The sequence below is a fragment of the Pristiophorus japonicus genome, chromosome 17 (assembly GCF_044704955.1).
Source record: "Pristiophorus japonicus isolate sPriJap1 chromosome 17, sPriJap1.hap1, whole genome shotgun sequence".
Lineage (NCBI taxonomy): Eukaryota > Metazoa > Chordata > Chondrichthyes > Pristiophoridae > Pristiophorus > Pristiophorus japonicus.
In genome coordinates, this window is record NC_091993.1 from 78,832,610 (window position 1) to 78,849,867 (window position 17,258).

General features: G+C 46.9%; 1 protein-coding gene across 4 annotated transcripts in view; it reads right to left on the reverse strand.

The window, feature by feature from the left end:
* Window positions 1-17,258, reverse strand: part of LOC139227807 (bcl-2 homologous antagonist/killer-like) — a 76,134-nt gene that overhangs the window by 31,922 nt on the left and 26,954 nt on the right. For all 4 annotated transcript variants that reach the window (XM_070858866.1, XM_070858867.1, XM_070858868.1 and 1 more), the window contains one exon: window positions 8,940-9,058. In XM_070858866.1, the coding sequence (XP_070714967.1) occupies window positions 8,940-9,033 (94 nt within the window). In that variant the 5' untranslated portion in view covers window positions 9,034-9,058. The remainder of the gene's footprint in view (window positions 1-8,939; window positions 9,059-17,258) is intronic.

Sequence of the window (17,258 nt, forward strand, 5' to 3'; positions counted from 1 at the left end):
CAAGTTTCCTCTCTTTCCTCCGATCCCCCCCTCCCATGTCTCTTCCCCCACCCCACCCCACCCCCAGCCAGCCTCTCTCTCTCTCAGCCTCTCTCTCTCCCCCCCCCTCCCGCCCCATAGCCTCTCTCGCCCCCCCATAGCCTCTCTCTGACGAATCTTCTGGAGTATTGGAGGATGGAAGTAGCAGAGTGGACAAGGGAGAACCAGTGGATGTGGTGTATTTGGACTTTCAAAAGTCTTTTGACAAGGTCCCACACAAGAGATTGATGTGCAAAATTAAAGCACATGGTATTGGGAGTAATGTACTGACGTGGATAGAGAACGGGTTGGCAGACAGGAAGGAGAGAGTCGGGATTAACGGGTCCTTTTCAGAATGGCAGTTAGTGACGAGTGGAGTGCCGCAGGGCTCAGTGCTGGGACCCTAGCTATTTACAACATACATTAATGATTTAGATGAAGGAATTGAGTAATATCTCCAAGTGTGCAGATGACACTAAGCTGGGTGGTGGTGTGAGCTATGAGGAGGACGCTAAGGCTGCAGGGTGACTTGGACAGGTTAGGTGAGTGGGCAAATGCATGGCAGAGGCAGTATAATGTGGATAAATGTGAGGTTATCCACTTTGGGGGCAAAAACACGAAGGAAGATTATTATCTGAACGGTGGCAGATTAGGAAAAGGGGATGTGCAACGAGACCTGGGTGTCATGGTTCATCAGTCATTGAAAGTTGGCATGCAGGCGCTGAAGGCGGCAAATGGTATGTTGGCCTTCATAGCTAGGGGATTTGAGTAGGAGCAGGGAGGTCTTACTGCAGTTGTACAGGGCCTTAGTGAGGCCTCACCAGGAATATTGTGTTCAGTTTTGGTCTCCTAATCTGAGGAAGGACATTCTTGCTATTGAGGGAGTGCAGCGAAGGTTCACCAGACTGATTCCCGGGATGGCAGGACTGACATATGAGGAGAGACTGGATCAACTGGGCCTTTATACACTGGAGTTTAGAAGGACGAGAGGGGATCTCATAGAAACGTATAACTTTTTGACGGGACTGGACAGGTTAGATGCGGGAAGAATGTTCCCGATGTTGGGGAAGTCCAGAACCAGGAGACACAGTCTTAGGATAAGGGCTAGGCCATTTAGGACTGAGATGAGGAGAAACTTCTTCATTCAGAGTTGCTAACCTGTGGAATTCCCTACCGCAGAGATTTGTTGAGGCCAGTTCATTGGATATATTCAAGAGGGAGTTAGATATGACCCTTACGGCTAAAGGGATCAAGGGGCATGGAGAGAAAGCGGGAAAGGGGTACTGAGGGAATGATCAGCCATGATCTTATTGAATGGTGGTGCAGGCTCGAAGGGCCGAATGGCCTAATCCTGCACCTATTTTCCATGTTTCTCTCTCTCACTCTCTCTCACTCTCTCTTCCAACCCTTCTCGGCTCTCAGCCGCTCGGCTGCCCTCTCGGCCATCCCGCTGTCGCTCTCGGTCGCGGGGCCGCCTTTCCGGTTAGGGCGGGAGGCGAGCTTGACAAGACACAGGCACATAAAAAAATGCAGTACAAATAGTTATTCCTAATTGCTATACGTCATTACATAACTAGTGTTTCTGTTAACACTCCACTAAATGTTTAAGAGGAAATCCATATTTAAATTATTCCTGGGACTTGTTAGGACTATAGAATGACAGACAAAATAAAATGGTTTGTGTTTTTCTCTTTTTTAGTTCTCTTCCTAAAAATCTTAATTTTTTTTAAGTGAATGAAAAGAAATATGTAACTCCTCCAAATCCTCCCTGCCCTGCCCCTCCTCAACAGCATGTTTGCATAAAACTGCTTACTTCAGTAGATCATTCAAAATCAAATATTGAGAAATTTCAATTTTAAAATGTTTTAAGCATTTCAGAACTTCTTTAAAAGCATTTGGACTTCAAGACCTGGTTGAAACTTGTTCAGATGAGGGGAAAATTGATTTTTGTTTGTGTTTCTTTAAAAATCATATTTGAAACTTGGGGGTAGGGGGAGGGGGGGGGCGGAGAAAGAGGGTGAGAAAGAGTTTTTAACACAAAGTTAATTAAAAATCTTTAAAGTCTTTCAAGTCTTGTTACAACTTTGACAGAAGTTGTTCCGTTTCTCTTTCCCTCTTCAACGCTGTCATTAAACATACAACAAAAAATGGAATAAACTAATTCCCAGTCGAGCTCAAATAAGAAACTAATTAAAGTGGTTAAAGATCCGAAGAAGGCGGTGATTTATCTATCCCCAACCTTGGCGATGAGTTGGGATCCATTTTTCAGAAGTTGTTTCCTCTTGTTCTGCTGCCATTCCCTCCGTCTCTCACAGACTCAGGTACAAACAAAGGGCACAAACTTTTTTCCATCATAACATGATTTAAATAGCCCTGATACACTCGTTCAACAAAGAGGACACACTTGGCAATATGTAATTGGAAGTTACCGCAGGTCATTCAATATCACTTTCCCGTATTTTTTTTGCTTTAGCCTCCCCCCAGCAGCCATTGTACACATGCTGCATCGCCACCTAACTTATTACAAAGTGCGGCCACCACTCAGTCTTTGGGAACGGACGACAGGCATCTCGGCTCTCACCCCCCCCATCTCTCCCTCAGTCACCCTCGCCAGTCAGTCTCTCTCTCTCTTTCTTTCTTTCCCCCCCTCCCCATCCAGTCCGTCTCCCCGTCTCCCCCAGTCTGTCTCCCCCTCTGCCCTCCCCCCAGTCTGTCTCCCCCTCTCCCTCCCCACCCCCAGTCTGTCTCCCCCTCTCCCCCCCCCCACCAGTCTGTCTCCCCCTCCCCCCCCCCCCCCCACCAGTCTGTCTCCCCCTCTTTCCCCCCCCCCACCAGTCTGTCTCCCCCTCTTCCCCCCCCCACCAGTCTGTCTCCCCCTCTCCCCCCCCCACCAGTCTGTCTCCCCCTCTCTCCCCCCCCCCCACCAGTCTGTCTCCCCCTCTCCCCCCCCACCAGTCTGTCTCCCCCTCTCCCCATCCCCCAGTCTGTCTTCCCCTCTCCCCCCCTCTTCCCACCCCCACAGTCTCTCTCTCCCCCCCCCCACCAGTCTGTCTCCCCCTCTTCCCCCCAGTCTGTCTCCCCCTCTTCCCACCCCCACAGTCTCTCCCCCCCACCGCCCCCCCCCCCGGTCTGTCTCCCCCCCCCAGTCTCTCTTCCCCCCCCCCACCCCAGTATGCCTCCCCCTCTCTTCCCTCGCCTACCCCCATCCCCCCCCGCCCCCAGTCTGTCTCCCCCTCCCCGTTCCCCCCCCCACCCAGAGTCTGTCTCCCGCTCTCTTTCCTCCCCCACAGTCTGTCTCCCCCTCTCTCCCCATCCCCTCGTCTGTCTTCCCCTCTCTCCCCCCCACCCCCAGTCTGTCTCCCCCCACCCCAAGTCTGTCTCCCCCTCTCTCCCCCCACCCCAAGTCTGTCTCCCCCTCTCTCCCCCCACCCCAAGTCTGTCTCCCCCTCTCTCCCCCCACCCCAAGTCTGTCTCCCCCTCTCTCTCTCTCCCCTCCAAGTCTGTCTCCCCCAGTCTGTCTCCCCCTCTCTCTCTTCCCCCCCCCCCCAGTCTGTCTCCCCCTCTCCCCCCCCACAGTCTGTCTCCCCCTCTCTCTCTCTCCCCCTCTCTCTCTCTCCCCCCCCCCCAGATGTCTCCCCCGCCCCCCCCAGTCTGTCTCCCCCCCTCTCTCTTTCCCCCCCAATCTGTCTCCCCCTCTCTCTCTCCACCCCCCCAATCTGTCTCCCCCTCTCTCTCTCTCCCCCCCAGTCTGTCTCCCCTTCTCTTTCCCCCCCCCCCCGGTCTGGTCTCCCCCTCTAGTCTGGTCTCCTCCTCTCCCTCCAAGAGTCTGCCTGCCACGCGCCCCCAGTTGGTCTCCCCCTCTCTTACCCCCCCACCCCCAGTCTGTCTCCCCTTCTCTTTCCACCCTCCCCCAGTCTGTCTCCCCCTCTCTCCCCCCCCCCCACCCACCTTGTCTGGTCTCCCCCTCTCTCCCCCAGAGTCTGCGTGCCACGCCTCCCCCCCCCCACCCCGAGTTGGTCTCCCCTCTTCCACCAGCCCCCTTTCCCACCAGCTGCCCCCCTACCCTGAGTCTGTCGCCCCCTCCCCCCGAGTCTGTCGCCCCCCCCTCCCCGAGTCTGTCGCCCACCCCTCCCAGAGTCTGTCTCCCCCCCCTCCCCCCGAGTCTGTCGCCCCCCCTCCCCCCGCCCCGAGTCTGTCGCCCCTCCTCCCCTCGCCCCGAGTCTGTCGCCCCCCACCCTCCTCGAGTCTGTCACCCCCCCTCCCCTCGCCCCCCCTCCCCGAGTCTGTCGCCCCCCCTCCCCGAGTCTGTAGCCCCCCCCCCCATCCGCCCCGAGTCTGTCGCTCCCCTCCTCCCGCCCCGAGGTCTGTCGCTCCCTCTCCACCTCCAGCTCCCACCCCACCCCCCCACTCAGAGTCTGTCTTCCCCCCTCCCCCCCACCCAGCCTGTCTCCCCCTTTCCCTCCCCCCGCCCCAGGTCTGTCTCTCTCCCCTCCTCCCCTACGGCCAATCTCCTCCCTCACATCCCCTACCCCCAGGTCTGTCTGTCTCTCTCTCTCTCTTCTCTCTTCCCCCTCCCCCTCTCTCCCCCTCCCCCCCCACCCCCCTCCCACCACGGGGTGGGTGGGTCGGTCGCTCTCTTGCTCCCTCGCTCCCCCCCTCCCGTGCACCCTGGCTCGCTCTCTTTCTCTCACTCTCCTCCTCCAGTGCCTTTCCAACTGTTCACTAATCAGCAATCTTGTTGTGCAAGGCCCCTTGGGGAAGTGTGACCATAATATGGTAGAATTCTTTATTAAGATGGAGTGTGACAGTGCTAATTCAGAGACTAGGGTCCTGAACTTAAAGAAAGGTAACTTCGATGGTATGAGACGTGAATTGGCTAGGATAGACTGGCAAATGATACTTAAAGAGTTGACAGTGGCTAGGCAATGGCAGACATTTATAGATTACATGGATGAACTTCAACAATTGTACATCCCTGTCTGGAGTAAAAATAAAAAGGGGAAGATAGCTCAACAGTGGCTAACAAGGGAAATTAGGGATAGTGTTAAATCCAAGGAAGAGGCATATAAATTGGCAAGAAAAAGCATCAAACCTGAGGACTGGAAGAAATTTAGAATTCAGCAGAGGAGGACAAAGGGTTTAATTAGGAGGGGGGAAATAGAGTATGAGAGGAAGCTTGCAGGGAACATAAAAACTGACTGCAAAAGCTTCTACAGATATGTGAAGAGAAAAAGATTAGTGAAGACCAACGTAGGTCCTTTGCAGTCAGAATCAGGTGAATTTATAATGAGGAACAAAGAAATGGCAGATCAATTAAACAAATACTTTGGATCTGTCTTCACTAAGGAAGACACAAATACCCTTCCGGAAATACTAGGGGTTCGAGGATCTAGCGAAAAAGGAGGTACTGAAGGAAATCCTTATTAGTCAGGAAATTGTGTTAGGGAAATTGATGGGATTGAAGGCTGATAAATCCCCAGGGCCTGAGTCTGCATCCCAGAGTACTTAAGGAAGTGGCCCTAGAAATATCGGATGCATTGGTGATCATTTTCCAACATTCTATTGACTCTGGATCAGTTCCTATGGACTGGAGGGTATTATTGACAGGTTAGCCTGACATCGGTGGTGGGGAAAATGTTGGAATCAATTATTAAAGATGAAATAGCAGTGCATTTGGAAAGCAGTGACAGGATCAGTCCTAGTCAGCATGGATTTATGAAAGGGAAATCATGCTTGACAAATATATCTTCTGCAATTTTTTGAGGATGTAACTAGTAGAGTGGACAAGGGAGAACCAGTGGATGTGGTGTATTTGGACTTTGAAAAGGCTTTTGGCAAGGTCCCAAACAAGAGATTAGTGTGCAAAATTAAAGCACATGGTATTGGGGGTAATGTACTGACGTGGATAGAGAACTGGTTGGCAGACAGGAAGCAGAGAATCGGAATAAACGGGTCCCTTTCAGAATGGCAGGCAGTGACCAGTGGGGTGTCGCAGGGTTCAGTGCTGGGACCCCAGCTATTTACAATATACATCAATGATTTAGATGAAGGAATTGAATGTAATATCTCCAAGTTTGCAGATGGCACTAAGCTGGGTGGCGGTGTGAGCTGTGAGGAGGACGCGAAGAGGCTGCAGGGTGACTTGGAGAGGTTAGGTGAGTGGTCAAATGCATGGCAGATGCAGTATAATGTGGGTAAATGTGAGGTTATCCACTTTGGTGGCAAAAACAGGAAGACAGAGTATTATCTGAATGGTGACAGATTAGGAAAAGGGGAGCTGCAACGAGACCTGGGTGTCATGGTTCATCAGTCATTGAAGTTTGGCATGCAGGTACAGCAGGCGGTGAAGGTGGCAAATGGCATGTTGGCCTTCATAGCTAGAGGACTTGAGTACAGGAGCAGAGAGGTCTTACTGCAGTTGTACAGAGCCTTGGTGAGGCCACACCTGGAATAGTGTGTTCAGTTTTGGTCTCCTAATCTGAGGAAGGACGTTCTTGCTATTGAGGGAGTGCAGCGAAGGTTCACCAGACTGATTCCCGGGATGGCAGGACTGACATATGAGGAGAGACTGGATCAATTGGGCTTGTATCCACTGGAGTTTAGAAGAATGAGAGGGGATCTTATAGAAACATAGAAAATTCTGACGGGATTGGACAGGTTAGAGGCAGGTGGAATGTTCCCGTTGCTGGGGAGTTCCACAACCAGGGGTCACAGTTTCGGACTAAGGTAAGCCATTTAGGATCGAGATGAAGAGAAACTACTTCACTCAGAGAGTGGTTAACCTGTGGAATTTTCTACCGCAGAAAGTTGTTGAGGCCAGTTTGTTTGATATGTTCAAACAGGAGTTAGATATGGCCCTTACAGTCAAAGGGATCAAGTGGTATGGAGAAAAAGCAGGAAAGGCGTACTGAGGTTGAATGATCAGCCATGATCTTATTGAATGGCAGTGCAGACTCAAAGGGCCGAATGGTCTGCTCCTGCACCTAATTTCTAGGTTTCTATCTATATTATGGACTCTAGAAGTATATCTACAAATGAACTAAGACTAACTCTCATAATTTACTGGCTTATCCCTTTCTTCCCGCAATCAGGCAAGGATAGGATTGCGCCCATCTGTTCTCGATACTGCAGTTGAATAGCCCACTGGCACTCACTGCTGAGGCTTACACATGAACAGCAGCCACTTATGCGAGTACAGAAGGGTGAGTAGCATACATGGGAGAGAGAGCGCGAGAGAGTGACTGAAGGGGGAGAGAGTGTGAGAGAGACTGAGTGAGAGGGGAGGTGAAGTGAAAAAGTTGCCCAAAAAATCCATGTACTCTCTCATGTTCACATGACAGTCTTTTCAATGGACAGACACTTTAATTACTTGATATCAGGACATTGTCGATGACTCATGTCCCAAGTCAACACAAACAGAAAGCTAGCATGAAAAAGTTGGTTGAGTTTTCCCCGAAACTACACTGTACCATAAATAACACCCAGAAACATTGAATGTATTGGAACTATATAAAAGAGCTAGGACATAAATCCGTAACCATGTTTATTGCACATAGGTTTCCAATTTTGCTGAGTCAGACAAAACGGCAGAGATGCTGCCATGCTCTTCTCCATAAGGAGTGAACAAAGAAAGACCATTGCCACGGAGCATGTGTCACTCTAGATCTCTCACATACATCCAGCACTTGAAAAGGAAGCAGAACCCGTAGCTGACAAGTCATTGACCTGCCATAAGTATTAGAGAAATCAGAAACAAAAGAGGTACATGTACACTGTTTACGCAGTTGTTTGGATGTTTGTTGGAGGTGATTCATAAAACGCCTACACAAGCAGCTTCCTGTGTAGCAGCACAATGCAAGAAGCAAGCCTCAGCATATACTCAATGAATCATCAAATTAACCAACATTCTCTCTGGTCCATTGTCAAAGTGACTGACAGGTCCAGCTGACCAATGTTAAGCAGTTAGAAGCAGTACTGCAGCGGTAATTGAACAGGTTGCATGTCCCCTGACTGTTTAACGCGAGAGGATGACAAAAACTACAATCATATGCATACTCTCTATCAAAGTAGTTAGAATTCAAAACTGATTAAAGTCAGGAGTTTGAATGAATTGGTATTTTAAAAACATTAGTGCATTTAATAGCATTTGTCCTGGAATATGCACCAATGCTAGGAATTTCAGAATAAGTCTATCTCAATGTGAAACCCTGGGTAATTAGAACCCATATACTTTTTCAAGCTGTGCATTAATAGAACTCTTAACTGTTTGGGTTTGCTAACAAACATACTATTATGCGTAAAGCAAGGATCACCCCCTCCCCCGTAATTCCTCTGTGTGAGGGTGCAGATTTTCTTCTGTTCTCCCTCCTTTATGAAAACAAGTGTTGCATTCATAAGTAATAATGACCCTGTGGCACCTTGTAGTGACCATCTTTCATACATCACACTGGACAACAAATGGAATGATACCAGATGAGACAAAGAGCAGACTCTTGTGATATATCCACAATGAAAAGCCCACCAACACTTACTATAAGAATTGCAAATCAGAATTTGTCAGTGGGACGAGATATCAATGGAGCACAGACCTGCCATTTAATATAGTTCGGGGAAGATTTTAACTACCACAGCACACAATAGAAAAATCATAAAAGTTTTAAAGCATAGTACATATGAAAAAAAAATATATAGATCAGAAACTCAGTAAATATAATTTGGTATGGTCATTACCAATTAAATTCCAAATTTGCAAAGACATCTTGCTTACCATGTGTTCCTCTACTTTTACAAAGAAATAATCAACAGGCAATTAGAGTGTTCAGACTCTTGCCCTATTTCTAGTGGATTTACATTTCTAATAAATTTATCTGTAAAATTATAGGATTCACAATCCTTTTTACTACTTAAAGGATAGCATTCACCTGTGACAGGTCTTGATGGGCGCCTACAATGGTTCTTTTGCGCTTTGGCTGGATTTGTTCTGAAAGGATCTCCATCGCTGCCACCTGAAGCCATGGTGCAACCCAGTTGGCCTAAATGACTGCAAAAACAAAAGTTATGTTAACATTTAACACAAGGGCAGCAAGATTCTCCCCCAACCACCAAAGTCACAGAGGAAGAGGGCTGGAAAGTAAAAATACAAAATTAAATAACCTTGGCACTGAAAATTCCACTGGATAAGAGAGTTACTAATGTGAAAGAGAACGAGATAGTGTGTGTACACAAACGGGCAGGATCAGACTTAGCTGTGATGCCCATACCGCCCAACAGATGAATAGTCTGCCAACATTCACCATCTAGGCTCATACAATGAACAGCCACTTGCAATAGGTATCAGAGGGCAACCAGCAACCCAATTCTCCAGCAGTAAGTTAACAAATTATGGAAAGGAGAAGGTTGGCAGGAAGGCTGACTCTCAATGCTTTTGCAAAATATTTTACACATTACACTCACTATACTAGACAATTGGCTACAATATACACATTATACATGTTGATGGTGCAGGCTCGAAGGGCCAAATGGCCTACTCCTGCACCTATTTTCTTTGTTTCTATACCATATATGCAGTGCCCAACACTTGGTATCAATGATAGATGAGCTGTCTGTATCTCACTTTGTACTTGGTCTTCATTATGCATCCCTGCTTACTTTAAGATCTACAATTCCCCCCAGGCCCTCCACTCCACTCCACTCCACTCCACTCCACTCCACTCCACTCCACTCCACTCCACTCCACTCCACTCCACTCCACTCCACTCCACTCCACTCCTGCCCCTCTCTCCCCCCCCGCCCCTCAAAGAAGTTTCAAATAATTATGCTGGTCATGGCCTCATAGGCAATTTATTATCAAGTTGGGTTCAATAACAGGACAAACATTTTAACAGGTTCTAAAGTCACTTAACCTCCATTCAGGAGGAGGCCAGCAGCACGAGAGAGGGAGAAAGGAGCGGGCGCGGGACTACAAAGGGCGGCGACAGTTTGGGGCGGCAGCAGTCGGGAGGAGGCCAACTGCAGCAGGGGCAGAAAGTAAACAAAGAAGTAAAAAGAAATCTAAGTGTGGCGTCACAGTCAAGCGGGTAAGTGATTGGCTGGTGGATTGGTGAGTATTTTATCTTTTTCTTTTCTCATCGGTAGGTAACCTTTGGCATTTTTGCCAAATTAAGTTAATTTAAGGGTTAAGTCATGGCAGGAGAGCCCAGACCCATGTCATGCTCCTCCTGTGCTATGTGGGAAATCAGGGACGCTTCCAGTGTCCCTGACGACTGTGTGCGCAGAAAGTGTGTCCAGCTGCAGCTCCTGACAGACCGCATTGCGGCACTGGAGCTGCGCATGGGTTCACTCTGGAGCATCCGTGATGCTGAGATGTCATGAATAGCACGTTTAGTGAGTTGGTCACACCGCAGGTAAAGGTTACACAGGCAGGTAGGGAATAGGTGACCAGCAAGAAGAGCAGAGGAAGGAAGGTAGTGCAGGGGTCCCCTTCGGTCATCTCCCTCCAAAACAGATATACCGTTTTGGATACTGTTGGAGGAGATAGCTCATCAGGGGAAGGCAGCAGCAGCCAAGTTCATGGCACAATGGGTGGCTCTGCTGCACAGGAGGGCGGGAAAAAGAGTGGGAGAGCTATAGTGATAGGGGATTCTATTGTAAAGGGAACAGATAGGCGTTTCTGCGGCCGCAAACGAGACTCCAGGATGGTATGTTGCCTCCCTGGTGCATGGGTCAAAGATATCTCAGAGCTGCTGCAGGGCATTCTGGAGGGGGAGGGTGAACAGCCAGTTGTTGTGGTGCATATAGGTACCAACGATATAGGTAAAAAATGGGATGAGGTCCTTCAAGCTGAATTTAGGGAGCTCGGAGTTAAATTAAAAAGTAGGACCACAAAAGGTAGTAATCTCAGGATTGCTACCAGTGCCATGTGCTAGTCAGAGTAGGAATAGCAGGAGAGTTCAGATGAATATGTGGCTTAAGGAGTGGTGCAAGGGGGAAGGATTCAAATTCCTGAGACATTGGAACCGGTTCTGGGGGAGGCGGGACCAGTACAAACCGAGCGGTCTGCACCTGGGCAGCACCGGAACCGATGTCGTAGGTGGAGTGTTTGCTAGTGCTGTTGGGGAGGGTTTAAACTAAAATGGCAGGGAGATGGGAATGTATGCAGGAAGGCAGAGGGAAGTAAAAAGGAGGCAGAAGCAAAAGGTAGGAAGGAAAAAAATCAAGAGTGGAGGGCAGAGAAATCAAGGGCAAAAATCAAAAAGGGTCACAATACAACATAATTCTAAAAGGACAAAGTGTTAAAAAAAAACAAGCCTGAAGGCTCTGAGTTTCAATGCGAGGAGCATTCGTAATAAAAGTGGATGAATTAACTGCGTAGATAGCTGTAATTGGGATTACAGAGACACAGCTCCAGGGTAACCAAGGCTGAGAACTCAACATCCAGGGGTATTCAATATTCAGGAAGGATAGACAGGAAGGAAAAGGAGGTGGGGTACCATTACTGGTTAAAGAGGAGATTAACACAATAGTAAGGAAGGACATTAGCTTGGATGATGTGGAATCTATATGGGTAGAGCTGCGAAACACCAAAGGGCAGAAAACGTTAGTGGGAGTTGTGTACAGACCTCCAAACAGTAGTAGGGAGGTTGGGGATGGCATCAAACAGGAAATTAGGGATGCGTGCAATAAGGGTACAGCAGTTATCATGGGTGACTTTAATCTACATATAGATTAGGCTAACCAAACTGGTAGGAGTACTGTGGAGGAGGATTTCCTGGAGAGTATGAGGGATGGTTTTCGAGACCAATAGGTCGAGGAACCAACTGGAGAGCAGGCCATCCTAGAATGGGTCTTGTGCAATGAGAGGGGATTAATTAGCAATCTGGTCGTGCAAGGCTCCTTGGGGAAGAGTGACCATAATAATGGTAGAATTCTTCATTGAGATGGAGAGTGACATAGTTAATTCAGAGACTAAGGTCCTGAACTTAAAGAAAGGTAACTTCGATGATATGAGACATGAATTGGCGAGGATAGACTGGCGAATGATACTTCAAGGGCTGACGGTGGATAGGCAATGGAAGACATTTAAAGATCACATGGATGAACTACAACAATTGTACAGCCCTGTCTGGCGTAAAAATAAAAAGGGAAAGGTGGCTCAACCGTGGCTGACAAGGGAAATTAGGGATAGTGTTAAATCCAAGAAAGAGGCATATAAATTGGCCAGAAAAAGCAACAAACCTGAGGACTGGGAGAAATTTAGAATCCAGCAGAGAAGGACTAAGGGTTTAATTAGGAGGGGGAAAATAGAGTACGAGAGTAAGCTTGCAGGGAACATAAAAACTGACTGCAAAAGCTTATATAGATATGTGAAGAGTAAAAGATTAGTGAAGACAAATGTAGGTCCCTTGCAGTGAGAATCAGGTGAATTCATAATGGGGAACAAGGAAATGGCAGACCAATTGAATAAATACTTTGGTTCTGTCTTCACTAAGGAAGACACGAATAACCTCCCGCAAATAATAGGGGACCAAGGGTCTAGCGAGAAGGAGGAACTGAAGGAAATCCTTATTAGTCAGGAAATTGTGTTAGGGAAATTGATGGATTGAAGGCTGATAAATCCCCAGGGCCTGATAGTCTGCATCCCAGAGTACTTGAGGAAGTGGCCCTAGAAATAGCGGATGCATTGGTGGTCATTTTCCAACATTCTATAGACTCTAGATCAGTTCCTATGGATTGGAGGGTAGCTAATGTAACACCACTTTTTAAAAACGGGGGGGGAGAGAGAAAACAGGGAATTATAGACCGGTTAGCCTGACATCGGTAGTGGGGAAAATGTTGGAATCAATTATTAAAGATGTAATAAATAGCAGTGCATTTGGAAAGCAGTGACAGGATTGGTCCAAGTCAGCATGGATTTATGAAAGGGAAATCATGCTTGACAAATCTTCTATAATTTTTTGAGGATGTAACTTGGAGAGTGGACAAGGGGGTGCCAGTGGATGTGGTGTATTTGGACTTTCAAAAGGCTTTTGACAAGGTCCCACACAAGAGATTTGTGTGCAAAATTAAAGCACATGGTATTGGGGATAATGTATTGACGTGGATAGAGAATTGGTTGGCAGACAGGAAGCAAAGAGTAGGAATAAACGGATCTTTTTCAGAATGGCAAGCAGTGACCAGTGGGGTACCGCAAGGTTCAGTGCTGGGCCCCCAGCTATTTACAATATACATTAATGATTTGGACGAAGGAATTGAATGTAGTATCTCCAAGTTTGCAGATGACACTAAGCTGGGTGGCAGTGCGAGCTGGGAAGAGGATGCCAAGAGGCTGCAGAGTGATTTGGACAGGTTAGGTGAGTGGGAAAATGCACGGCAGATGCATTATAATGTGGATAAATGTGAGGTTATCCACTTTGGTGGCAAAAAAAGGAAGGCAGAGCATTATCTGAATGGCGACGGATTAGGAAAGGGGGAGGTGCAACGAGACCTGGGTGTCATGGTACATCAGCCATTGAAAGTTGGCATGCAGGTACAGCAGGCAGTAAAGAAAGCAAATGGCATGTTGGCCTTCATAGTAAGAGGATTTGAGTATAGCAGCAGGGAGGTCTTACTGCAGTTGTACAGGGGCCTTGGTGAGGCCACACCTTGAATATTGTGTACAGTTTTGGTCTCCTAATCTGAGGAAGGACATTTTTGCTATTGGGAGAATGCAGCGAAGGTTCACCAGACTGATTCCCGGGATGGCAGGACTGACATATGTCCAAAGACTGGATCAACTAGGCTTATATTCACTGGAATTTAGAAGAATGAGAGGGGATCTCATAGAAACATATAACATTCTGATGGGATTAGACAGGTTAGATGCAGGAAGAATGTTCCCAATGTTGGGAAAGTCCAGAACCAGGGGTCAAGTCTAAGGATAAGGGGAAAGCCATTTAGGACAGAGATGAGGAGAAACTTCTTCACCCAGAGAGTGGTGAACCTTTGGAATTCTCTACCACAGAAAGTTGTTGAGGCCAGTTCGTTAGATATATTCAAGTGAGTTAGAATGGTGGTGCAGGCTCAAAGGGCCGAATGGCCCACTCCTGCACCTATTTTCCATGTTTCTATTTCCAATACCGACTTTGCATTTCTGTAAAACTGTTTAAAAATGCCTTGTCATTTATATTTGAATATCATTCAACTCAGCAAACACACCCTGCCCAAATCCAAATGTATTTGCACTATTATGCTCTCTGGGGCCAGGGTTATAAACTGACAATTTAAAAAAGTAAAAATTCATGCCGGTTACAACTCAAATAACCCACAAGGTATATTAACTATTTTCTACCACGCATAGGTATCCACTGAACTTAGAAGCAAGAGGTGAATGAGCATAGCTTCACCCATGATGTTCCATGACCTTTCGAAAATTAGAAGCGCTAAAAAGAGTCACTACAGATAACATGTAAAAAAGCAATAGAAATGTAATACATCGTACATAATTAATGGCAGTGTCTTATTTCTCTAGTCTTAGAAGCAAACCGGTTTTGCATCCATTTTGAATCCTACACAAATATGTAGTGGCTCTATTATCTACCATCACTCTGCATCACTGGTTTCTCCTGCCAGGTTATGCAAGACATCCTAACTAATGCTGTATCCCTTATTCTTAGAAAATGGTGATAAGCATATAACAGTAGACAAGTTAAGAACTAAGACAAAGTTATTCAAATCATCAAACCCTCATCAGTGAACTTAGCAGCATATACACTCAAAACAAAAACAACAGCCTCGAAAACAATGCTGTTGAACGGCATTATGAACTGCAACTCCCTCTGAATTTCAATGTGTATAGACAGCTCAAGATTCTTTTGTGGTTTGGACGTCAGCAGTGTAGTATTGATCACAATTGATTGGAGTACAGGAACATAAAAAATTGCAATCTCGTTCAGAGATTCAAATGACATTCTAAATTGCAAGATCAAAGTTCAGGAGGTTGAAGATCATCGCCTGAATCCAGATATTGCATCAGAGTTTGTAACTTACTCCAATACAATTGCTAATTCAATTGTCGAAGTAGACAGCTCTCACTGTGCCATTGGGAAAGCTGCTTTATCCAGGAAGAAATCACTGTCTACCCTTCAAGAGGCAAATTCTGGAGAAACATGGGGAACAGATCATTTTCTTCTTCTTCCCACTAACTGGAGAAAGGAAAACAATAAAAACTTGGAGAATTTAAATCTTCCATGCACTTTGTACAAGATAGAGATTCGGTAAACAAAGAAACCCGAAAGTTCTGGAAATACTAGGGGACCGAGGGTCTAGTGAGAAGGAGGAACTGAAGGAAATCCTTATTAGGTGGGAAATTGTGTTAGGGAAATTGATGGGATTGAAGGCTGATAAATCCCTGGGGCCTGATAGTGTGCATCCCAGAGTACTTAAGGAATAGTGAATGCATTGGTGATCATTTTCCAACAGTCTATCGACTCTGGATCGGTTCCTATGGACTGGAGAGTAGCTAATATAACACCACTTTTTAAGAAAGGAGGGAGAGAGAAAACAGGAAATTATAGACCGGTTAGCCTGACATCATTAGTGGGGAAAATGTTAGAATCAATTATTAAAGATGAAATAGCAGCACATTTGGAAAGCAGTGACGGGATCGGTCCAAGTCAGCATGGATTTATGAAAGGGAAATCCTGCTTGACAAATCTTCTAGAATGTTTTGAGGATGTAACTAGTAGAGTGGACAAGGGAGAACCAGTGGATGTGGTGTATTTGGACTTTGAAAAGGCTTTTAACAAGGTCCCACACAAGAGATTGGTGTGCAAATTAAAGCACATGGTACTGGGGGTAATGTACTGGATAGAGAATTGGTTGGCAGACAGGAAGCAGAGAGTCGGGATAAACGGGTCCTTTTCAGAATGGCAGGCAGTGACTAGTGGGGTGCCGCAGGGCTCAGTGCTGGGACCCCAGCTATTTACAATATACATCAATGATTTAGATGAGGGAATTGAGTGTAATATCTCCAAGTTTACAGATGACTCTAAGCTGGGTGGCGGTGTGAGCTGTGAGGAGGACGCTAAAAGGCTGCAGGTGACTTGGACGGGTTAGGTGAGTGGGCAAACGCATGACAGATGCAGTATAATGTGGATAAATGTGAGGTTATCCAGTTAGGGGGCAAAAACACGAAGGCAGAATATTATCTGAATGGTGGCAGATTAGGAAAAGGGGAGGTGCAACGAGACCTGGGTGTCATGGTTCATCAGTCACTGAAAGTGGGCATCCAGGTACAGCAGGCGGTGAAGGCGGCAAATGGTATGTTGGCCTTCATAGCTAGGGGATTTGAGTATAGGAGCAGGGAGGTCTTACTGCAGTTGTACAGGGCCTTAGTGAGGCCTCACCTGGAATATTGTGTTCAGTTTTGGTCTCCTAATCTGAGGAAGGACGTTCTTGCTATTGAGGGAGTGCAACGAAGGTGCACCAGACTGATTCTCGGGATGGCAGGACTGACATATGAGAGATTGGATCGACTGGGCATGTATTCACTGGAGTTTAGAAGGATGAGGGGGGATCTCATAGAAACATATAAAATTCTGACGGGAATGGACAGGTTAGATGCAGGAAGAATGTTCCCGATATTGGGGAAGTCCAGAACCAGGAGACATAGTCTAAGGATAAGGGGTAAGACATTTAGGAGTGAAATGAGGAGAAACTTCTTAACTCAGAGAGTTGTTAACCTGTGGAATTCCCTACCACGGAGAGTTGTTGATGCCAGTTCATTGGATATATTCAAGAGGAAGTTAGATATGGCCCTTACGGCTAAAGGAATCAAGGGGTATGGAAAGAAAGCAGGAAAGTGGTACTGAGGTGAATGATCAGCCATGATCTTATTGCATGGAGGTGCAGGCTCGACGGGCCGAATGGCCTACTCCTGCACCTATTTTCTATGTTTCCATTAGTTTGCCTGGGTACAGTTGCAGAAGTGGACTTCTTCCCCTCTCAAGAACATTAGACCCATAGTATTTTGACTATGCTGAGACCCCGTGCATGTTCAGATTGAACCACCTAGTAATTTCCTTCTCTGCAAAAACCAAGTATGGTGCTGCTCCAATAACCATAAGGTAGGGCATGAGTAGGTCATACTTACAAGAGAGTCCTTAATCTCAGCTGTACCAAATGTTGCACCAAGTAGAAAGCAGGTGCGTTCTACCTCGGAAATCATTCACCTCACCTATTTGCACACATCATAGTATCTGGCT